The 23,823-nt window shown below is 41.8% G+C and overlaps 1 protein-coding gene across 2 annotated transcripts in view; it reads left to right on the top strand.

Annotated features, from left to right (window-relative positions):
* Positions 1-23,823, top strand: part of nmt2 (N-myristoyltransferase 2) — a 50,806-nt gene that overhangs the window by 9,974 nt on the left and 17,009 nt on the right. Inside the window, exons 2-6 of one of the 2 annotated variants that reach the window (XM_078417093.1) lie at positions 4,150-4,285; positions 8,961-9,105; positions 13,114-13,232; positions 23,437-23,528; positions 23,630-23,746. In XM_078417093.1, coding sequence (XP_078273219.1) covers positions 4,150-4,285; positions 8,961-9,105; positions 13,114-13,232; positions 23,437-23,528; positions 23,630-23,746 — 609 coding nt within the window. Of the gene's footprint in view, positions 1-4,146; positions 4,286-8,960; positions 9,106-13,113; positions 13,233-23,436; positions 23,529-23,629; positions 23,747-23,823 lie in introns of both variants that reach the window. The other variant, XM_078417086.1, reaches the window with a different exon arrangement.

Genomic DNA, 23,823 nt, shown 5'->3' with positions numbered 1-23,823 from the left:
CAGAGTTACGTTGGAAATTGACGAGTAGTAAAATGTTGGCTTGGAAAATAGGTCTTGGAATAAATACCTGTTTATAACTTTTTATGGAATCTCCCTGCAGTAATCAGACACCATTGTTTCATAAGAGCCCAGGCTGCCAGTTTCACTGCAGGTCATTTAAGAGAGATACTTTGGAAATTGACAAGTAATTGCTTCTGTTGATCCTTGTGTAATGATACTCTATTAAACAGTGTAACATACAGCTTTTATGAGTTTTAGCCTGCAGCAACAAAATAAACGAATAGTCATTAAATACACTTTCATTTTTGAAAATCCTGTATGAAAAATGACTTTGTTATTGCGAGTCTCAAACTTTATTCCCCCCCACCCCTTTTTTCCCCATTAATACAACTTTTTAATAATGCAATTTTCTATAACATAAGGTTTCTTAGGAATGCAACTATCATTTTATGGCAGAACTATCTGCATCTTGTGTTTGCGGTATACAGCTGCTAGTGGTTGTGCATGGAATGACACTTAAGTGCACTTTTTTCCTTGAACACACAAGGCTGAGGGGTGACTTTATTGAGGTTTACAAAATCATGAGGCATAGATAATGTGAATAATTATAGATTTTTGCCCCAGGATAGAAAAGTCGAGAATTAGGTTTAAGGTGAGAAGGAAAGATTTATAATAGACCTGAGGGGCAATTTCGTAATGTAGAGAGTGGTGCATATATGGAACAAGCTGAGAGAGGAAGCTGCAGAGACAAGCACGTTGGTGATGTTTAAAATACATCAGGCAGGTACACAGATAGGAAAGGTTTGGAGGGATACTAGACCAAGTGGACCCGTTGGGCCAAATCTCTCCTTTATTGGTGCAGCACCTTCTCCTCCCCTCTCCCTCTCCTCCCCTACACTCCATCCCCCTCAACCCCCCCTTATCCTCCTTCCTCTTCCCTCCCCCCTCCCTCCCTAGGAGATAGATTTAAACTTTAAAATGTGAATAACTTAAAAAATATAACCGATTTCAATGAAACTTCTTCCATTCGCACCAAAGGGACGACGGTGATTAAGGCGGGCCTAAAATTGTCGCGCTATCGTGTACCGTTTTGGCTGTAATTCAGGAACAAACAAACAAACGAGAGTTTTAGTATATAGATAGATGAGCCTTATGCAGACAATTGGGACTAGCTCAGCTATAAAACCTGGTCAGCATGGACGTGTTGGGCTGAAGGGCTTGTTTCCCAGCTGCCTGATTCTATGAATTTGAATAGTTTCTTGTCAGACATATGCCTTTGATGTCATTTATTACAGTATTATAATACAGTATTGTGGAAGTGTGGTTACAATAGCACGTGATCTTTGAGTATTTTCTGACAAGGACAAAATTGATCTATGCGGGGGCCTTTAAAAATGGAAACATTTTTTCATTGTATGCAGAATAGTTTGTTTGTAATCAGCATTTACAATTATGCATCTTAGGTAAGCTTTTTTTTTTTATTGCTATGGTTTTGAGGTACAGTAAATACTGGTTTTAATGGACCCCTGTATGAGGGATTTCAGTTATAGTGAACGGACCTTCCGACACCACCCCCGGCTCCCACCGCCTCCAGCCTCGGCTTCTGATGCCATCTCAGGATTGCAAGGTGCACCAGCGAGCCTGTCTTCACCGTTTGGTTGATGCAGCTGTTTTTGCGGCCCGAGTTGTAGCTCCAAGTAACAGTTTTCTTTAGGCCACGGCCAACAACGGGTTGTGCACGGTCACCATGGGGCTCCCACCCCACTCACCTGGTCTGTTATAATGAGGGTTTACTGTACTTTGGAGAACTCCAAACAGAAGTTGTAAGAAAGTAGAGGTTAATGGCATTACGGGTTCTGAGTCTTGGACTCTGTTAACTCTATTACCCAAGTGATATTAAAGTTTTTGCAGTGCTTTTTATCGTCTTAAGTACTTCAGACTGTGAGCATTTTCCATTTTGATACAAATGTGACAAAGTTGGAAAAGTCATTGAAGAATGGATTTGTATGCAAACAATGGGATTTGTTGCCGAAGATAAAGTATGTAAGATAACTTCTGAAAACATGGAGACTGGTATTTGGTAAGTGAGATGTTATACAGTGTAGAAACAAGGAACTGCAGATACTGGGTTGCAAAAAAAACCACACAGTGCTGGAGTAACTCAGTGGATCACGCAGCATCTCTTTGAACATTGAATTCTCCAATTTTAGGTAACTACCAAGCCCCCCTACCCCTTCTCCACCCCTTCCCTCTCTCCCCTATACCCCACCTGGACTTGTACCTATTTCTCCCCTTCCACCTCCATTCCTTCCTCTAGCTTAACCATTTGCAACTTTTCCATCCTTTTGTCTCACACCTGTGTTTTCATCACTGGCCTCTGACCAACCATCTGTCTATCAAAAAAACCCGTCTGTCTCCACCTATTACTTGCCAGGCTTTGTCCTGCCCCTCCCTCTACCCGCTTTCTTCCCTCATTCCCCCCAGCTCAATCAGTCTGAAGAAGCCAAATGTCATCTATTCACGTTCTCCAGAGATGCTGCCTGACCCACTGAGTTACTTCAACACTGTCTTTTTTTTAACTCGGGGAATCGAATTGAACATATAAACTTTCTGGACAGAAAAAGTTTGCAGATAATATGAGAATAAATTGAAGCTTATTTGTTGTACAGAAGAGTGAAGGAATTGGTGTTTGAAACTCAGGCTAAACCTGACATGATTCTTTATCCCCATTATGATCCGCTTATGGATGGATGGATTGGGATATATTTGTGAGTTTCGGGTAGAAGCTTACTGAAAGACTAGTTTTGACAATAATCTAGAGATTGTTTTCAACTCAAGTTATAGAGTCGTAGTTCTACAGAATAGAAAAAGGCCCTTCAATCCAATTATCCTTGATGAATAAGTTGTCTACCTCAGTGGGTTACATTTGGCCTATATCCGTCCAAACCATTGCTATCCATGTATCTGTCCAAAATATGTTTTTTTTATTGTGCCTATCTTAACCACTTCTGCAGCTGATTTCACATTACAACCACCTTCTGTGTTTAAAAAGTCACCTGTCAGCTCCCCTTTAAATCTTTTTCCTTTTTTCTTAAATCAAAGTCTTGTTTGAATTCCTTGGCCTGAGAACAAGACTGACCATTCACCTCATCAAAGCTTCTCATGATTTTATATAACTCTATAAGGTCACCTTGCAGCCTCCTATTATGCTCCAGGGAAAAAGTGCCCCAGCCTAGCCAGTTTCTCTTTATAACTCAAGCTCTCCAGTCACATTAACAACCTGGTGAATATTTTCTGCACCCTTTCCAGCTTAATGATCAGAACCGTGCACAATACTTAAAGCATGGTTTCAACAACCATTTGTACAACGTATGACATGTATTATCAACTTTTCTACTCGGTGTCCGACTGATGAAGCCAAGCATTCCATAGGCCGTCTTCGCCACCCTATCTACCTCTATTGTCAGTTTCAGGGAAATGTATTTGTCTCCCGAGGTCCATCTGTTCTAAAACACCATGGCCATGACATCTACTATGAAAGTCCTGATCTGGTTTAATTGATCTTACACGTCCCCGAGTAAAATCCCATCTTCCATTCCTTGGTCCACTTATCTAGTTGATCCAGATACCTCTCTGTAAGCTTAGGTAACCTTCCTCATTTTAATAAAATCTGACTGTGCACTTTAACCACATGTGATTTTTTTCTATTACAAATCTCAAATTGTGGAATACAGAGGCAAATAAATAAGTGATGGGTCTTTGTCCCAAACATAGAGGGCACTGTATTTGCCCCCCATTAGAGAAAACATCCTCTTAACATCCACCTTGCCAAGCCCCCTTAAAATTATGTATTTCAATAAGGTTACCACTTGTTCTTAATACTCAATGAGTATAAGTCCAAACATGTTTGCCCTTTCTACAATGTATATTTATGTTTAGCCCTCAAGTCACAATGTAGAGGAAACTAGTTAATTTTGAATTCTGAATGAAAGACTGCTATGGTAAAACTTAATGGACTAAGTAACCCTTTCTCTTTCTGTACAAATAGACTGTTGATATTTGTGCCATTAATGAATTGTTGTACAGCTAACTAAATTATTTGCTACAATACCCACTTTTACCCTTATTCTAAACATGTTTTGTCAGAAGTCCTGGAGGGGATACTGGGGCCAGAAAGAAAAAGAAAAAACAGAAAAAGAAGAAGGAAAAGCCCAGTTCTGCCAGCACCAAATCAGACTCTGCTTCAGATTCACAAGAAATCAAAGTACAACAGCCTCCTTCAAAGGTAAAGTCACCTTTTTGTGTTTTACATATTTACAGTGTATGCTAAACATTGAAAGTCTTAATTTCCTGAGTAATGGTATTTCAGAATGAGATTCTACATTTTATATCATTGCAGTTTGATAATTTGATGGAATTTGATTATAAATGCCAGTTAACTGCTTGGTTTGTTCAGAAGACTGTAGATGTTACCTATATCAGTACTAGGGTTATGGCAGTATGATTACAAATCAGGATTAAAAAAACATTTTTTTAAATTTGTTGCACCTACCAACTGTATTTCCCCTTTATAGAACATAGAAAAGCACAGGCCCCAGAACCCACCTTGCCTGCACTGACCATGATGCCAAGTAAAATGAATTCCACTTGAGTGCTATGGTCCATTTTCCCCTTTACCCTACCTATTCAAATGTCTGTCCTAATGTCTCTTCAATGTTGCTTTCATACCTGCTTTTACCAATTCTCCTAGTAGCATTTTCCAAGCATCTTTCCACTCCTTGTGAAAAGTAAAACTTGCCTTGCCTTACCTTTAAACTTTCTTCCTTTAACCTCAAGCCTGTGCCCTCCAGTATTTGATTTTTCTACCTGCACCCTTTTGTCTTCTCCACTCATCATTGCTATATTTGGTGAGTAATTCCACCCTTCTCTCCCCTATTTGACTCATCTGCCAATCAATTTCTCCTTACACCTCTATCCACCTATTGCTTGCTAGTTATTCCCCACCCCTTCCCCTCACCTCTTTCTACAAGCTATCTCCCTGCTACTCCATTAGTCTAAAGAAGTTCCTGACTCTAAATCTTGTCCATTTCCCCCTGCAAATATTGCTGAGTTCTATTCTTTACCATCAATTACTCAATGGTCTGGTGAGTCTCTTTGCCTCCATTCACATCCTTTCCATAGTGTGGTGACCAAACCTGTACACACAACTCTAAATGTTGCCTGACCAAAGTTTTATACAAGTGCAATGAGACTCACTGCCTTTTATACACTGTGCCTTGACCATGTCATATGCCTTCTTTACTATCCTAACCACTTGTGTTGCCAGTTTCGGGGAGTTATAAACTTGCACCTCAAAATGTCTACACAAATACTGCTAAAGGTCCTGCTGTTACTGTATACTTTCCTCTTCTATTCAACCTCTCAAAATGTAACCCCTCACACTTATTTGGATTTAGTTTGCAATTATTGGGAGCATTATTCACACCAATTGATAGTTCCTGAGAAAAAAAATTAACTTCATACACATTAACTGTTGCATCTTGCATATTACGGTTCAGAAACTTAAGTTTTCTTCAAGAAAAAATATCTTTGGGGCAACTCCTTCTGAGCCTCCGGATCTAAAGAAATAAAATGCTTTCTTTGTATTGATTATAGAGTTTATTCTTGTTACTTTATTTTTCATTTCTAAACTCTCTACAGCCTGGCCAAAAACACCAGCTTGGATTTACATTCCTCATTTCAGAGGTTATTTCAAAGCAATCTACAGGAGTATATTTAAATGACATCTGATATGTAATATATGATGATATTGGATCTGCAGAGGTATATTTTTAAAAGGATATTAAAGGAGGAAAGCAGGTGAAAGATTTACCTGATGTTTTCGAGCTTAATTTCTTGTCGGTTGAAGATGTCAAATATTGTTTTTTTTATTGATTAATTGACAGCAAGTTGTTGACTATAGAAGTGAAGGGTGAATGAGAAGCTGTACTGGGAGTATACAGGTCAAACACCGATTTTCTGGCACCCTTGGTTCCAGAGCCTTCCCATATTATCCATTTTCCCGGACCAACAGAGTTCACGTAATAATGATACAACAATATGCCTCTGACCCACTAAATATACCCTCCCGTGGCTCAAGCACCATGGACTGCGAGAAACATTTGATTCTGTGGTGGAGTGTCTTAAATTAAAGTTGCTGTGAGTAACCAGGTCTTGCAACAGCACCTTGTATTTCGCTTGGGCTGCTTACAACCCAGCAGTATGACTTTGATTTCTCTAACTTCAAGTAACCCTTGCTGTTCCTCTCATTCCGTCCCTCCCCCACTCCAGTTCTCCGACTAGTTTCATTGTCCTTCTGATTAACTTTACTGATTGTATGCCTCCTGTCGCCTTTCCCTCAGCTAACAATGAAATATTGTACATTTCCTTATCATCGTCAGCTTTGATCTGTCGTTTTCACACCTTACCCTCTCCTCTGACTCTCAGTCTTGAAAAGGGTCTCGGCCTGAAACGCCACCCATTCCAGAGATTCTGCCGTCCCGCTGAGCCACTCCAGCATTTTGTGTCTTACTTGGAATTGAATATGGACATCCTTGTCATCACTGCATTGTACTAACTGGGGTGCTTGGAATTCATTTATTTGACATTTTTACTTATTATAACCAATAATTCAAATGTGGGAGAACAAATGCTAAAGATGTGTCTTCATGATTCTCTAAAGGTATGTCAGCCTTGGAAAGATGGTAACGTGCAGTAAATTCAACAGCAATTGCAGGTACTTAAATAAAGTACTGAGATAAGTACAGTAAAACAATAATCTACTATCTGATTGTCAGGAAATCCAGATGGTTTAGCATCTGGTCCAGCAGGTGATGTTTTGTTTACTCCCTTTAAACTCCCTCGGGTTCTGCTTCTGAGTGCTCCTTATAAATTTGCTGAGCTACAACCAAACACTCCTTTCATAAACACTCTCTCTTGACAGTGTCAAGTTGACACTGCAAACTCACTGGAATCCTATTCTGGGCTCCTTTTAAATTCACTGACGCTTCGTTTGCTGGCTCTATAAAATCTTTCTGATCACAGAATAAAATGATTGGTGCCCTTCCTCAGGCCTTTTATAAACTCACTTAGACAACATTTCTACGCTTCTAAAATATTTGCCGGGGCATTTTTCCAATACTTCTGTGCTCTCATTAAATTCACCAGATTGTAGGAATTAATTGTTGTGACATCCAATAGCCCGAGAAAATCTCTCAGTGAACCCCTAAAGTCCCGAGGGTGCCAGAGGATCAGACTTTTACTATAGCACTTTGGAACGAGGCCTTGTATGTTCTTGCTGGCTACAGAGACAGCCCTGAAATCATTACAGCTGCTACTCAAATGCAAGCCTTTTTTCTTTATTTTTCATTATCTGTATGAGAGTGCAAATTCCCACCTAATTCTTTTTTTTCTTCTACTCTGATGAGTAATCTTGGTATGTCAAATTGTTTTTTTTCAAATGTAATGGCTGTGGAAAGAGGAAATTTGATCCTTGTTAAAATGATGCTGAATAAAGCTGCCTAATCTGTGAACATAAATTTTGTGAGAATAAGCAAGAGCAGAAAGCTTCCCACTTAATTGTACACTCGGACATTTTTTGTCAAAGATTTCTGACTGTAATAAACTTTGGTTTTATATACACACCTCATTTTTCTTATAAAAATCCAAAACAAATATTTTTTAGTATCTGTCAAAATTCATTTCCAAGAGGTTAAATTTAGCCAGCAAATGTACAACCGTCTCAAGTTACAAAATATTAGTATTCCCACATTCCCCTCTGGCCTGCTGAGTTACTCCAGTTTTTTATGTCTATCTTCCCTCTATTATCCTGACTCGCCCACCTCCGCTGAGTGCACGCTGACGATTGACACACGGCTAGTGTTATGTTACCCATTTTTACGTCATTCCCTTCGCACTCGTGACAATTTTATAGAGGTCAATTAACCTGCAAACTCGCACGACTTTGGGATTTGGGAGGAAACAAGAGCACTTGGAGAAACCCACACAATCACATGGAGAACATGCAAACTCCACACAGACAGCACGGTTAGGATCACAATCCGGATCTCTGGCGCTGTGAGGTAGCAGCTCTACCCAGCTGTGCCATTGTGCCGCTCATAAAGCCGCTTATAGTTTTGCTCCCCTCAATCTCTTCTGAATGGAATAAGCCATCATGATATTACAGATACAACCACCAATTTTCAGGTACCCTTGGTTCCAGAGCCTTACCATATTATCCGTTTTGCCAGACCAACAGAGGTCACAGCCTCGGGGAGGGGGTCTGCGATACCAACCCACAAAGTTGGCCTCGTAAGTTGGCTATGGGAATGGATATGCTGGCTCCGACAGGGCAGGAGTTCCAGAGCTCAGGCCCCAGGTGGCAAATTCAACCCGCCAATTGGCCCCGGAGGTTGGCTATGGGAACAGGTTTGCTGGTTCCGGCTGGGCTGGAGTTCCAAACTCCTGGCCACAGGGAGCAAATTCAACCCACTGATCGGTACGGATGTCCCGATCTGCCACCTCACTTGACTAACGCCAGTTGTTTTCTTCTATGTTCTGAATGAGACCAGTTGATTCAAACTAAGATTGCGTTTTTGTTCTTACTGATTGTTTAGTTCACCACATGATTATAATTAATGTGAGGAAACTGAATAGAAATTGGTGATTATTCTTTGTAGGGTTGAGTGGTTCCGTTGTCATTTATGATTTGTATTAAGAAGTTGGATGACGGCTTCATTGGAACAAATTATAACTGATTCCAGTTGAAAGATGTTTAAAGGAATTAATTAATGTAGACAAATTGATCATTTTCATATTGATTTGTAAAGCAGTTTGCATTTATATCGTACCAGAAAAACATCTCAAAATCCATAATTTATTTTCAGAACATTTTAAAGTGTGACATTGCTCTTTCTCACTAGAATCCCTCGGTACCAATGCAAAAATTACAGGACATTCAAAGAGCCATGGAATTGCTCACAGCATGTCAAGGCCCTGCGAAGAATCTGGAGGAGGCAAGTCAACACAGATACCACTTCTGGGATACACAACCGGTACCCAAACTTAGTACGTTTAGCACCTATTCTGGCTGACAATATATATACAGGATTCTTATGTTAATACAAAGGGTGAACTTTCAATTTAGTCATTCACTGAGCCAAAGGATTCCTAATCAGGCATCACAGAAAACGTCCAAGTCTAATAACAAATTATCAACTGTGTAATGTTATGAGATGTAATCAGGAAGTAAGAATTCAAATGTTTAGAACTTTAACTTTGTTTTTAGAATCTAAAAAAGTAAAAATGTCCACAAAACTGTTGCAAAGGCTCAACTAGTTTCGTTGGGAAGAAAATCTGGTAACAATACCCAGTTTAACCTACAGATGATGATTTCCTCTAATGTGGTTGATTGTTTTACTTCTGAAAAGCTATTCAGTTTGCACCACTTGTCAAGAAACTTGGCAACGAGAGGTGGGCAGGGAAGGCTGAAGTTGCCTAGGACCCGGGGTTGATATATATATTTTTAAAGATCGTCGGACTAATAATTGCCTCAAAATATGCTGGGGGAATTGTATAGATTTTGGTAGCAGCTGTTTGTTCCTAATCAGTACAAGGTACTTATTAAATCAAAATGAACTTCTACTCTATGAAGGGATTTTCTCCATGAGCATATAGATTTTATGAAGAGATGCATTTATTTATTTTTGCTTTCCAAAACATTGTTTACTTCCTGTGCCACATCTCCACCATTTTTCCAAAATTTATTACATTTTATATTTGTTTTTGATCAAGTATTTTGAATTATATGTGCAGCTAGAATATTGAAATCCAGCATAATGTGGGTTAAAAATTAGAAGCCTTTGTTTGTCATATAAAATTTGTTGCATTCTTTTTGATAATTTTATATTTACTAAATTTTATTGATGAAGTGTCCAGCAACATCACTTGGGATCATAATGTTCCATAGAAATAAAAAAACAATTCTGTGAAATGACTTAGAGCACTAACTTGATGATGCTGGAAATACAAAGCAAAAACGGAAAATGCCATGAACACTCAGCACAATCTGCATTAAGAGAAACAGATTCAACAAATTAGGTCAATAAACCTTCATCGGTACTGGAATAATGAGAAAACAAGCATGTTCTAAATTGCAATTTGAAGGGAAAAGGGAAAGAAACAACCAGCTCCCTCTAACATATGGGCACATTGCAGCCCTTCGGAGTTAAATTGGATTCAGCAATTTCAGATAAACAATTTTTCTCTTCACAGATGTTGCTTGATATTTTAGTTTCAATTTGTACCTTGGTTTTCCCCCTGACTGTAGTTGCCTGTATTTAAAGTAAATAAGTTACTTGCTACCGTGACAATTTTAGCCTGTAGCCTAGCCTTCTACAGCTCTCCCTATCTCCCACCACCGTTCCCACCCCCAACTTAAAATGGTGATTTACTCAATTTCCAGTTCTGATGAATGGTCATCGATCTGATGTGATGATTCTGATCATCTTCACAGATGGTTTGTGACCTGCTGAGTGCTTCTGGAATTTTCTGTTTTTGTCTGGGAAATTACTGGGAAACCCAGTAAGTCATCAACAAAACAACAATGACTAAATATATACTAGTTCCCAATGCTATTCTGTGGATAATTTCCTCTTCATATCACCTTAATTAATGGCTTTCTATTTCCAACTGATCTTTAGCTGTTTTCATTTTAACTTCTCCATTTTCTATTTTGTAATCAAATGTTGCCTTTAATTATGTTTTGGACCATTGAAGTTTGCAGCACCAAAATTAGTGCATTCAGCATTTTGAATATGTGTCCTTTTAAGATAAATTACACTAATATGCCACTTCTCCAGACTCTTCCCATAATATTTATATAACTAAAACAATCAAATTTCCACCCAAAAGATAAAATTATTATTTCCTCAATCCCTGCCCCAATGGCACACTGTGTTTCAACAACCCTTTTGAGTAACCAAACATGTCCTAAATTTACTCCTCATTTGTTTAGTGACATAACAAAATTTTATAATTTCTGGGATTTTGCTGGTCATTGTAAATTCCACACTTTTTGGAATAATATTAACTGCCTAACCAAAGTTTCATTTATTTGCTGTAAAGTTAGCCTTTTTGCTCATATAATTATTTATAACTCCCCAAATCCTGTTTGTCTTATTATGACTTTGTCAATACACTTCATCTTATAATGATGATACATGGAACTTAAATTCTTTATTGTGTGATGTATTCAATCCTTTCATTTCCCTTACTTTTAATCCTCCAGTTAAATGTTAAGCACACTTCTTTAGGTTTTAATACTGTGCTAAAATAATTGGTTCATCCTATTAATTAGTTTGGCTTTCAGACACTGGTTGATTACCATTCTGAACTTATTTTTTTAACCCTTCCATTTTAACAGAGAACATTCTCAAATATGTTTATTACATAAATATGATTTAATCATGCACATATTTAAGAGACACGAGATGTGCATTTAAATATTAGCTGAATGCATATATTTTTTCTTGTCTCTAAACTATGTGTGTCATTAATTCATTATTGCAATATAACAATAGCATCTTATTTAGAAGTCTAAATTCATCAAATCTTTTTTATAAATAATTATTTATCATTGGTGAACAAATGCATTGACTTTTGTATTTCCACAACTTTATGAACCGCATGGTGATAAATATGTAAGTTAGCACAGGCACTGCCCGAGTCATATATGGGGTTCCATTCCTGGGAAATGTCCATGAGCCAATTTCTTTTGTCAGAAATGCTCGTTTTCCAAAGCTACCCTTATCATGTTGCTCTTCATACACTTCCTATCATTTTTTCATTTCATTGTTAATCGCCTTAATACTGCCCATAATTAAACTATTCTGTGTCCAGTCATAAATGAGACATTATTATTATTATTAGCTTAAAAATGCATGGGAGAATTTTCATAAAGCTGATTTCCATATGGCAGGTCATTCGAGCTCAGGGAGGCCCTCTATATCTATTTTTTAGTTCTGCAGCATTTATAAACCGAAAGTATCTGAAATCTAAATTATGTATGTCATAAAACTATATTTCACCAAGGAATCACTGAAGATTTAATTGAATTCTCTAATTCAGGTTGAGGAACGCAGTATGCATGTACTGACTCCTTTAGGTTGTTTATATTGCTAAAAGGCCTCTCAGTATTATTTGAATAGATAAACTAATGTTAACACTGTCAATACTCTCTTACAATCGGAGCTACAATGTGTAAACATTTTTAAAAACCTCACAGTTACAAGGTTTAATATTGTTTATTCAAGTTTAAAAGATTAAAAGCTTGTTGATTAGAATATTTGATTGTGTGCAATTCAACTCGGTAATATGTGCCACTCTCCCAGTCTTTCACCGAGTCCTGGTACCTGTGTTCCCCGTTTACAGCCCTCATACTGGGGTCCTGGTTCCTGTGTTCCCCATTCATGTATCGGGGCCCTGGTTCCTGTGATCCACAAGCACACATTGGGTCACTGTTCCTATGCTCCAAATCTATTCACCTGGGCTCCGGTTCCTGCGCTCCTGGGACCCCAGTTCCTCCACTTCCTTCAAACTCACCTCTTCTGTTGGCGATGCTCCCTTGAAACTCATCAAGTTAAGTGAAATGCTACCATATAGCATCTTAATTTAAAAAATAAGTGTACTAGAATATTAATAAATTAACATTTAATAGCCCAGTAAGTTTACTAGAACAGCATAATCGTGAGCATAGACATAAAGTGCTGGAGTAACTCTGGGTCAGGCAGCATGCCTGGAGAAAAAGAATGGATGATGTTTTGGGTCCCGACTCGAAATGTCACCCTTCCTATTTCTCCAGTGATGCTGCCAGACACGCTGTGTTACTCTAGCATTTTGTGTCTATCTTTGGTATAAACCAGCATCTGCAGTTCCTTTCTACCCATTTAATCCCGAGCATGTTGAATTATCTGAGCTTTACTATATACTTAATTTATATTAATGGTTCTATTAAGTGATTGGTACATTGTGCCAGCAGTGCATTTATGAAAGAATTTTGTGTTTTGGTCCCTCTAGATGAAGTGGTGACAACTCATGGTTCTATTGAACCAGATAAGGAGAATATCCGTCAAGAGCCATATACTTTGCCTCAGGGCTTCACGTGGGATACTCTGGATATGGGCAGTTCTGAGGAGGTCAGTATCCCATTTTAAGTTCATAAAAGGTTGCTGCTAGTTGTTTTCCATATAAATGTGATCATCTTAATTAAAATTCAGCCTGAGAAAAAACACCCTCCCTCAGGAAAAGTCACTGAACATTTGCAGCCTATGATAAAAGATGCCAATTGAAAAGGCTGCTGGAATAATCAATGTTAAAAATTAAAAAACAGCATATGAAATTGTGTGGATAAACTTGGATTTTTCCATTCATATTTAAGAATGTAAATGGTGGTACTTAAAGTGGCCACATGTTTCCATGGAAAGACATAGAGTGCTGGAGTAAGTCAGCACGTTGGGCAGCCACTCTGGAGAACATGGATAGGGTACATTTTGGGTTGAGACTTTTCTTCTGACTATCCATGTTCTTCAGAGATACTGCCTGATCCTCTGAGTTACTCCAGCACATTGTGTTTTTTAAAATATAAACAAACATCTGCAGTTCCTTGTTTCTACATTCTAAGTTTCCTGGCTAGTATATTGCAGGCTTACAGAATCACATTTGCCCTGGCTAACATTCATTTTCCAACTAGTCCAAGTGGACCCATTGTGCCCAAACCTCTCCTGCATTGGTGCAGCACCTTCTCCTCCCCCCTCCTCCCTTCCTTCTCCTCCCCTCCCCCTCCCTCCCTCCTCCCCCATCCCTCCATCCCACCTTCCGCGTCCCTCCTCCCCCCTCCCCCTCCACCCCCCTGCACCCTTCCCCCCACTCCATCCCCCTCAACCCCCCTTATCTCCCCCTCCCTCCCTCCACCATTCTCCCTCCCTCACTCCCCCTCCCTCCCTAGGAGATAGATTTAAACTTTAAAATGTGAATAACTTAAAAAATATAACACCGATTTCAATTAAACTTCTTCCATTAGCACCAAAGGGACGACGGTGAGTAAGGTGGGCCTAAAATTGTCATGCTATCGTGTATCGTTTAAAAACAAACAAACAAGAGTTTTAGTATATAGATTATGTGGGAATAATCTCATTGCTGCTTTTTAAACCCCAGCTGTATTAATTACTGCATTTTGTTACAACAGTAATCCTGATATTGGTCACTAATAGACTGAATAAATCTGCTTTTCTCAGTAACATCACTTGTCATTACATTTGGTATTATCTGCGCTCTTGTTCAGATTGATTAGTAGGACTAGATGTTACAATCCCTAAGGTTTGCACTACAATTGACTGGTGTTGTTCTTGGGGGTGACCACTAGGTGATGTTGCTACCATTCCGACACATCTTCAGTTGTGTACCTCAACGTCACTGGGTGTTTCGGCCTTTTATCACAAGACACCCTCAGTCGAGGCAGGCCCACCGCAGGGTGATCAGACCTGGGTGTGTGTCTTATGGTTAGCCTCAAGATGGTCACGTGGCAGCCCAGACAGTATATTTTATTTTCAGCCACAGCCAGTGACTGCTCCGTTCGGCGGCATTTGCAAGTTCTTTGATTGCCCTCCTTTGGGCATGCCCTCTGACTCCAACTTCCCTCAGGAGCCTTGCAGTGGAACTGGCTACAAAGCCCCTGCACCCCACCTCCACTGGACGCATTCTTACACTCCAACCTCGCTCCTCTGCCTCTACTGCAAGGTTGGAATATGTCAGCCGTTTCCTTTCAAATGCTTCATCCACAGCCTCCTCCCAGGGCACTGTCAGCTCAATGATGTAAACACGCCGACAGGAGTTGGACCAGAGGACGAGGTCTGGTCGCAGGTTGGTAGCTGCGATTTCAACTGGGAAGGAAAGCCTCTGGCCTAGGTCAACCCGCATTTCCCAGTCTCTGGCTGCGCTCAGTGGGCATGAGTTGAGAGGCGAGGTGGTAGTCTTCCGTTTCTCCTTCCCGGATGAACGATTGGATTTGCGGGAATGGTAGCTGGGCATTGATAGGCATGGCGTTGGTGGTAACTCTCTTGCACTCGAGTGCAGCTGCCAAACACCTCAGCACCTGGTTGTGTCGCCAGGTGTATCTGCCTTGTGTTAGGCTGGTCTTACAACCGACCAGGATGTGCTTGAGGTTTGCTGGAACTGCATACAGGGGGCAGGCTGGATCCTCTCCCAGCCAAAGATTTAAGTTTATGGGAGAGGGAAGGACGTCATATGTGGCTCTGATAATAAAGCTCAGCATACTTGACTCCATGTTCCACAGCTCACTCCATGTGATCTTCCTCCTCTCAATGCTATCCCACCTCATCCAGCGGCCTTGCTTGGCTTGAGATATGGCTTTGGCACACCTGGCTGCTTCTTCTTGGTGGCGCACCTCCTCCACCACCAGGTGCCGACGTTCAGCTGGAGTAGCCTTTTGCCAGGTAGGTTTCATTACTCCCAGGCCAAAGCCCCCTCGGCCTTGTTGGACATGGCCCACTATGTCCCGGTGTCGGAGGGCAGATTTTGCGTCCTGTACCACTGCTGCTGGAGTCCATTTCTTCCCTGTTGCTAGGGTTGGAGCGACACCTCTAACTATTGGGTCCCGGGATTCTGTTAGTGTCATGTCCAGCCTTGCTTTGGCGCATTTGAATTCCTCCACCAGGCTTGAGACTGGCAGTGAGAGGGCTCCATTCCCATAGAGTCCTATACTGCTGAGGCACTTCCCAAGCCACTTCCTCACTTGTGAGTTCACAAGTCTCTCCAGAGTGAGATTGAAGTGGGGTGTGAGGAAGTTTGTGCAATCCATAAACAAGTTAACAAGCCAATTGGCTGTTCCTGAACTGTAAAATATGGTCTAAATTTAGCCACAGAGTTACCATAGCTGTGTATCACAGAATTATAATCAGCAGCAATCAGCAGTAGCAGCAGCAGCCAGCAGCAGCAGCAATCAGCAGCAGCAGCAATCAGCAATAGCAGCAGCAGCAACAAGCAGCAGTAGCAGCAGCAGCAAGCAGCAGCAAGCTGTGTTGCTTGGGAAGTAGTGTGTGGGGATTGTGTGGGGATAGTAAGGAGTAAGACCTGTGTGATCTCCCGGACTAGTTTCGATCGCCTAGCTTGGGGTCGGAGAGGAATTTCCCGGATTTTTTCCCAAATTGGCCTGGGTTTTTTATCCGGTTTTTCGCCTCTCCCAGGAGATCACTCAGTTCTTTTGGGTGGGCGGTTGGAGCGGTTGGAGTAGCGGCCGGGCGGTAGGTTTAGTAACCGAGCGCGGGGCTTTGTTTGGAGAGTATGACTGCCAGGGCAGTTTTTTGTTCTGGGTGTCAGATGTGGGGAATCTGGGAGTCTGATAGTCTTCCAGACATCCACATCTGCGCCAGGTGTGACGAGATGGGGCTCCTAAGGGACCGTATTAGGAACCTGGAGCGGCAGATTGATGACCTCCGTCTGATCAGGGAGAGTGAGGAGGTTATAGATAGGAGTTACAGGGAGGTGGTCACTCCTAGACCACTGGAGGTAGACAAGTGGGTCACTGTTAGGGGGGGCAAGGAACAGAGGCAGGGACTAGGGAGTACCCCGGTGGCTGTACCCCTTGGAAATAAGTACTCCTGGTTAAGTACTGTTAGGGGGGACAGCCTACCTGGGGGCAACGACGGTGCCCGGGCCTCTGGCAAGGAGTCCGGCCCTGTTGCTCAGAAGGGTAGGGAAAGGAAGAGGAGAGCAGTAGTAATAGGGGACTCTATAGTGAGGGGGTCAGATAGGCGTTTCTGTGGACGCAGTCGGGAGACCCGGATGGTGGTTTGCCTCCCTGGTGCCGGTGTCCGGGATGTGTCTGAGCGTGTCCAGGATATCCTGAAAGGGGAGGGAGAGGAGCCAGAGGTCGTGGTACATATAGGTACCAACAATATAGGTAGGATAAGGGAAGAGGTCCTGAAAGGAGAATTCAGGGGGCTAGGAAGAGAGTTAAAAAAAAGGACTTCCAAAGTAATAATCTCAGGCTTACTGCCTGTGCCACGCGATAGTGAGAATAGGAATGGAGTGAGGTGGAGGATAAATACGTGGCTGAGGAACTGGTGCAGGGAGCAGGGTTTCAAGTTTCTGGATCATTGGGACCTCTTCTGGGGGAAGTATGACCTGTACAAAAAGGACGGGTTGCATCTGAACCCGAGGGGAACCAATATCCTGGCGGGGAGATTTGCTAAAATAACTGCGGAGACTTTAAACTAGTACGGTTGGGGGGAGGGACTCAAACACAGATAGCTAATAGGCAGTGTGTGAGGCAGGAGGCAGAAAAGGGAAACACTCAGACCCAATATGTAGGAGAGAAAGAAGGGAAAAGAAATAAACTGAGAATAAGAAATGATGGGTCCCTTAAATGTGTATATTTTAATGCTAGGAGCATTGTAAGAAAGGTGGATGAGCTTAGAGCCTGGATTGACATCTGGAAGTATGATGTTGTGGCGATCAGTGAAACATGGTTGCAGGAGGGTTGCGATTGGCAATTAAATATTCCAGGATTTCATTGTTTCAGATGTGATAAAATCGGAGGGGCAAGAGGTGGGGGTGTTGCATTGCTTGTCAGGGAGGATATCACAGCAGTGCTTTGGCAGGACAGACTAGAAGGCTCGATTAAGGAGGCTGTTTGGGTGGAACTCAGAAATGAGAAAGGTTTAGCAACACTTATAGGGGTGTATTATAGACCGCCAAATAGGGAACGAGAATTGGAAGAGCAAATATGTAAGGAGATAGCAGATATTAGTAGTAAGCACAGAGTGGTGATTGTGGGTGATTTCAATTTTCCGTATATAGACTGGGAATCACATTCTGTTAAAGGGCTGGATGGTTTGGAGTTTGTAAAATGTGTGCAGGATAGTTTTTTGCAGCAATACGTAGAGGTGCCTACCAGAGAAGGGGCAGTGTTGGACCTCCTGTTAGGAAATGAGATGGGTCAGGTGACGGAGGTATGTGTTGAGGAGCACTTTGGGTCTAGTGATCATAATGCCATTAGTTTCAATATCATTATGGAGAAGGTCAAATCTGGACCAAGGGTTGAGATTTTGGATTGGAGAAAGGCTAATTTTGAGGAGATGAGAAAGGATTTAAAAGGAGTGAAATGGAAATTGTTGTTTTATGAAAAGGATATAATAGAGAAATGGAGGATATTTAAAGGTGAAATTTTGAGAGTACAGAGTCTTTATGTCCCTGTTCGGTGGAAATGAAAGAATAATAATTTGAAAGAGCCGTGGTTTTCCAGGGAAATTGGACACTTGGTTCGGAAAAAGAGGGAGATATACAATAAATATAAGCGGCAGGGAGTAAATGAGGTTCTTGAGGAATATAAAGAATGTAAAAAGAATCTTAAAAAGGAAAGTAGAAAAGCGAAAAAAAGATATGAGGCTGCTTTGGCAAGTAATGTAAAAGTAAACCCCAAGGGGTTCTACAGATATGTCAATAGCAAAAGGATAGTGAGGGATAAAATTGGTCCATTAGAGAGTCAGAGTGGATAGCTATGTGCTGAGTCGGAAGAAATGGGGGAGATATTAAACAATTTCTTTTCTTCGGTATTTACCGAGGAGAAGGATATTGAATTATGTGAGGTAAGCGAAACAAGTAGAGTAGTGATGGAAATTAGGAGGATTAAAGAAGAGGAGGTACGGACACTTTTGAAGAATATAAAAGTGGATAAGTCTCCAGGTCCTGATAGGATATTCCCTAGGACATTGAGGGAAGTTAGTGCAGAAATAGCAGGGGCTATGACGGAAATATTTCAAACGTCATTAGAAACAGGGATGGTGCCGGAAGATTGGCGCATTGCGCATGTTGTGCCTTTGTTTAAAAAAGGTTCTAAAAGTAAACCTAGCAATTATAAACCTATTAGTTTGACATCTGTGGTGGGAAAATTAATGGAAAAGATACTTAGGGACAATATATATAATTATTTGGACAAACAAGGCCTGATTAGAAACAGTCAACATGGATTTGTGCCTGGAAGGTCATGTTTGACTAATCTTCTTGAATTTTTTGAAGAGGTTACCAGGGAAATTGATAAGGGCAAGGCTGTGGATGTTGTCTATATGGACTTCAGTAAGGCATTTGACAAGGTTCCACATGGAAGGTTGATTAAGAAGGTTAAATCGTTGGGTATTAATAGTGAGGTTGCAAGATGGATTCAACAATGGCTGAATGGGAGATACCAGAGGGTAACGGTTGACAATTGTATGTCAGGTTGGAGGCCAGTGTCTAGTGGAGTGCCCCAAGGATCTGTGTTGGGTCCACTGTTGTTTGTCATTTACATTAATGATCTGGATGATGGTGTGGCAAATTGGATTAGTAAATATGCAGATGATACTAAGATAGGTGGAGTAGTTGATAGTGAGGTAGATTTTCAAAGCCTACAGAGAGACTTGGGCCTTTTGGAAGGGTGGGCTGAAAGATGGCAGATGGAGTTTAATGCTGATAAGTGTGAGGTGCTGCATTTTGGTAGGACAAATCAAAATAGGACGTACAGGGTAAATGGTAGGGAATTGAGGAATGCAGTGGAACAGAGGGATCTGGGAATAACTGTGCATTGTTCCCTGAAGGTGGAATCTCATGTGGATAGGGTGGTGAAGAAGGCGTTTGGTATGCTTGCCTTTATAAATCAGAGCATCGAGTATAGAAGTTGGGATGTAATGTTGAAATTGTACAGGGCATTGGTGAGGCCGAATCTGGAGTATGGTGTGCAGTTCTGGTCGCCAAATTATAGGAAGGATGTCGACAAAATGGAGAGGGTACAGAGGAGATTTACTAGAATGTTGCCTGGGTTTCAGCACTTAGGCTACAGAGAGAGGTTGAACAGGTTGGGTCTTTATTCTTTGGAGCGTAGAAGGTTGAGGGGGGACTTGATAGAGGTTTTTTAAATGTTGAGAGGGACGGACAGAGTTGACGTGGGTAGGCTTTTCCCTTTGAGAGTGGGGAAGATTCCAACAAGGGGACATAGCTTCAGAATTGAGGGACAAAGGTTTAGGGGTAACATGAGGGGGAACTTCTTTACTCAGAGGGTTGTGGCTGTATGGAATGGGCTTCCGGTGGAAGTGGTGGAGGCTGGCTCGATTTTATTATTTAAGAGTAAATTGGATAGGTATATGGATAGGAGGGGATTGGAGGGTTATGGTCTGAGTGCAGGTAGATGAGACTAGGTCAGGGAGAATGGTCGGCGTGGACTGGTAGGGCCGGACAGGCCTATTTCCATGCTGTAGTTGTTATATGTTATATGGGATAAAGTGACCTCACAGATGGTAATTGGCCACATGAGTCGGGGCAGCAGACCAAATTGAAGGCACCAAAACTTCAGCTTCCCTGGGAGAGCAGTGTTGTTGATTTGCTTGAGGCCACTGATTGTATCCTGCCTGAGTTGTTCCACCTGCTCTGCGTCCTTGAGGTGTGCGGTGTACCATCGCTCGAGGCTTTTGACAGGCTTCTCCAGGACAGTTGGTATTGTCTCGTTGTTGATGCGGAACCTTTCATCAGTGAGCCGGCCTTTGACGATGGAAATACTGCAGGACTTGCTGGGTTTAATCTCCATTCGTGCCCATTTGATGTTTTCCTGGAGTTTATCCAACAAGCGTTTGGTGCATGCTTTTGTTGTTGTTGTCATGTCATCCATGTACGCCCTGATTGGAGGAAGACGCAGCCCACTCTTCAAGCGTTCCCCTCCAACTACCCATCGTGATGCTCGAATGATTAGCTCCATTGCCATGGTAAACATCAGAGGAGAGATGGTACAGCCCGCCATTATGCCTATCTCAAGGTGCTGCCAGGCGGTGGTGTTGTCCTGTGTTGTGATGCAGAACTGGAGGTCCTGGAAGTAAGCTTTTACCAGCTTTGTGGTGACCTCTGGGACCTGGAAGAAGTTAAAAGCTGCCCAAAGAATCTCATGGGGCACTGAACCAAAGGCATTGGCAAGATCTAAGAAAACCACGTGCAGATCTCTCTTTTCTTTCTTGGCAGTTTGTATCTGGTGCCAGATGACATTTGCATGTTCCAGACATCCTGAGAAACCACGTACCCCTGCTTTCTGCACTGACGTGTCAATGAAGTTGTTGCTCTGCAAAAACGCTGAGAGTCTTTGGGCCACAATACCAAATAAGATCTTTCCTTCCACATTCAGAAGGCTGATCTGGCGGAATTGGCTAATGGTTGAGGAGTTATTTTCTTTGGGAATTAGGATCCCTCCTGCCCTTCGCCATGCCTTAGGTATGATTCCTTTCCCCCACGCCACTTTCATTAACTTCCAGAGGTATTTCAGGACACCAGGTGTGTTCTTATAGAGCCTGTATGGAATACCATTGGGCCCTGGGGCTGATGCTGATCTTGCTCGTTTAACTGTGTTCTCCACCTCTTTCCATGTAGGAGGTCTTGTGTCCATCTGGTGCTCAGGTGGGTGAATAGGTGGCATGTCGTCTGGAATGGTGACTGGCTCATGCCTCAGGTTGTCGGAGTACGTCTTCCTCAGGTGCTCCTCCTGTTCCCTTACAGGTACTTTCAGGATCCCGCTCTTCTCCTTGACAAAGAGGCTTTTGACAAACTTATATGGATCTCTATAAAAGCCTGTCCTTGTCCGTTCTTTCTTCTTGTGTTGCTTTCTCAGGCATTCTGCTCTTCGCAGGAATGCCAGGCGCTGCTTTACGTCTGCCTGCAGTGCCTCGAGTCCTTTCCTTTCTGCCTCTGGCCTTCCTCCACTGTTTTCTCAGCTGCCTCCTTTCCTTCACCAGTCTTTTTATCTCCTGCTGCCTCCTGGAATTGTACTGGAGTGAGAATTGTACTGGAGTGATAGTTCCTTCTGTGCCCTCTGTTTCTTGACCTTCACCCCAAATCTCTCCGCCCCATAGTTGTATACGATGTCTCCCATCTTCTCCAGTTTTCTTTCTACACATCCCTTCAATCCTTCCAGAAGATGGACGAGGTCAGTGTTAATGGTCTCCCACTCTTTCCTCTGGCAGGTTTTAGGCCACAAGATTTGAGGCTTTTTTCCTTCCATCTTCCTCTCTACCGCTGACTGTGGCTGGTTGGGCTCTGGACTCATGTCCGTTGGTGGGACTGTACTTGGTTGAGCTTCGCCTGGGGTGCTGATATCCTGTGGACTGTGGTGATTATCCTGCCACTGGGCTTCACTCAACTGATTTGACCTACATCTTAGAAAGTAATGGTCAATGCGAGGCTAGCAAATGAAGGAATTTGGATGTTTTTACCATATAATGTGAGCTTTGTCTCTTGGGGTAGTGAAGGTAATTTATCTCTACTGAGCAGATAGTTAACTTCACTGCTCCCAAGTGCTCAGTGCAACAAAGTATCCCTGTATTGGTAATAACAGAATATCTATTTTATGCATTAATTCAACAACCAAGCAATATCTTGTTTTTTGAATTTGTGCATAAAGTAAAAAATTATGCAATTTCCAATAGTCATTGAGTTTTACAACGTGGAAACAGGCCCTTCAGTCCTCTTTGCTTACCCCGGCCAATATGTCCACCATACACTAGCCCTACTTGCCTGCGTTTGGTCCATATCCCTCTAAACGTATCCAACCTATCCATGTACCTGTCTAAATGTTTCTTAAACGTTGCGATAGTACCTGCTGCAACTACCTCCTCTGATAGTTAGTTCCATATACCCACCACCCTTTGTGTGAAAATGTTATCCCTCAGGTTCCTATTAAATCTTCCCACCCCCCCCCCCCCCCCCCCACCTTAACCTATGTCCTCTGGTTTTCGATTCCACCTGTGATTCCTTGATGCAGATTTTACTCAAAAATTACATATGAATAAATAAGATCTTTCAGGATCTTTAGCACAAACATAAGTAAGTTTAATCCACTATAACGTTTAATTTGTGTTCCCTTTTACCTGGTGAGTGCAACTGAACCCTGAATTCAAATGGAAAATTATGGAAATACCCAGCAAAGTAGACAGCATTGTGAAAGGGGATCTTAAAGTTTGTCGTTTAGTTTAGAGATACAGTGCGAAAACAGGCCGTTCGGCCCACTGGGTCCACGCCAACAAGTGATCCCCGCACATTAACACTATCCTACATACACCAGGGACAATTTTTACATTTACCAAGCCAATTAACCTACAAACCTGCACGTCTTTGGAGTGTGGGAGGAAACCGAAGATCTCGGAGAAAACCCACGCAGGTCACGGGGAGAACGTACAAACTCCATACAGACAGCACCCGCAGTCGGGATCGAACCCAGGTCTCTGGCGCTGCATTCGCTGTATGGCAGCAAATCTACTGCTATGCCGCCGACAATTTGATCAATGGCATTACTTATTTTGCCTGTTTTGCTTGCAGTTAAAAGAACTGTACACGCTGTTAAATGAAAATTATGTGGAAGATGATGACAATATGTTTAGATTTGATTACTCGCCTCAGTTTTTACAGTGGTAAGTAAATCGTTTTTACAGTTAAAGATGCTCTTTTGTGATTTTAAAAAACCCATATAATTAGTTTGGATTGTTGTTTTAAAGGATGAATATTTTTATAGGGCTCTTCGTCCTCCAGGCTGGTTACCACAGTGGCACTGTGGAGTCCGTGTGTCTTCAAACAGAAAATTAGTGGGGTTTATTAGCGCCATTCCAGCCAATGTCCGTATTTATGAAATGTAGGTTCTCATTCTATTCCATTTATTTTGTATATATATAATTTGTTTATCTGCACTATTTGTTTATGTTTTACTTT

Source organism: Rhinoraja longicauda, chromosome 2 (genome assembly GCF_053455715.1).
Source record: "Rhinoraja longicauda isolate Sanriku21f chromosome 2, sRhiLon1.1, whole genome shotgun sequence".
NCBI lineage: Eukaryota > Metazoa > Chordata > Chondrichthyes > Rajiformes > Arhynchobatidae > Rhinoraja > Rhinoraja longicauda.
This window is presented reverse-complemented; position numbering and strand designations above follow the sequence as displayed.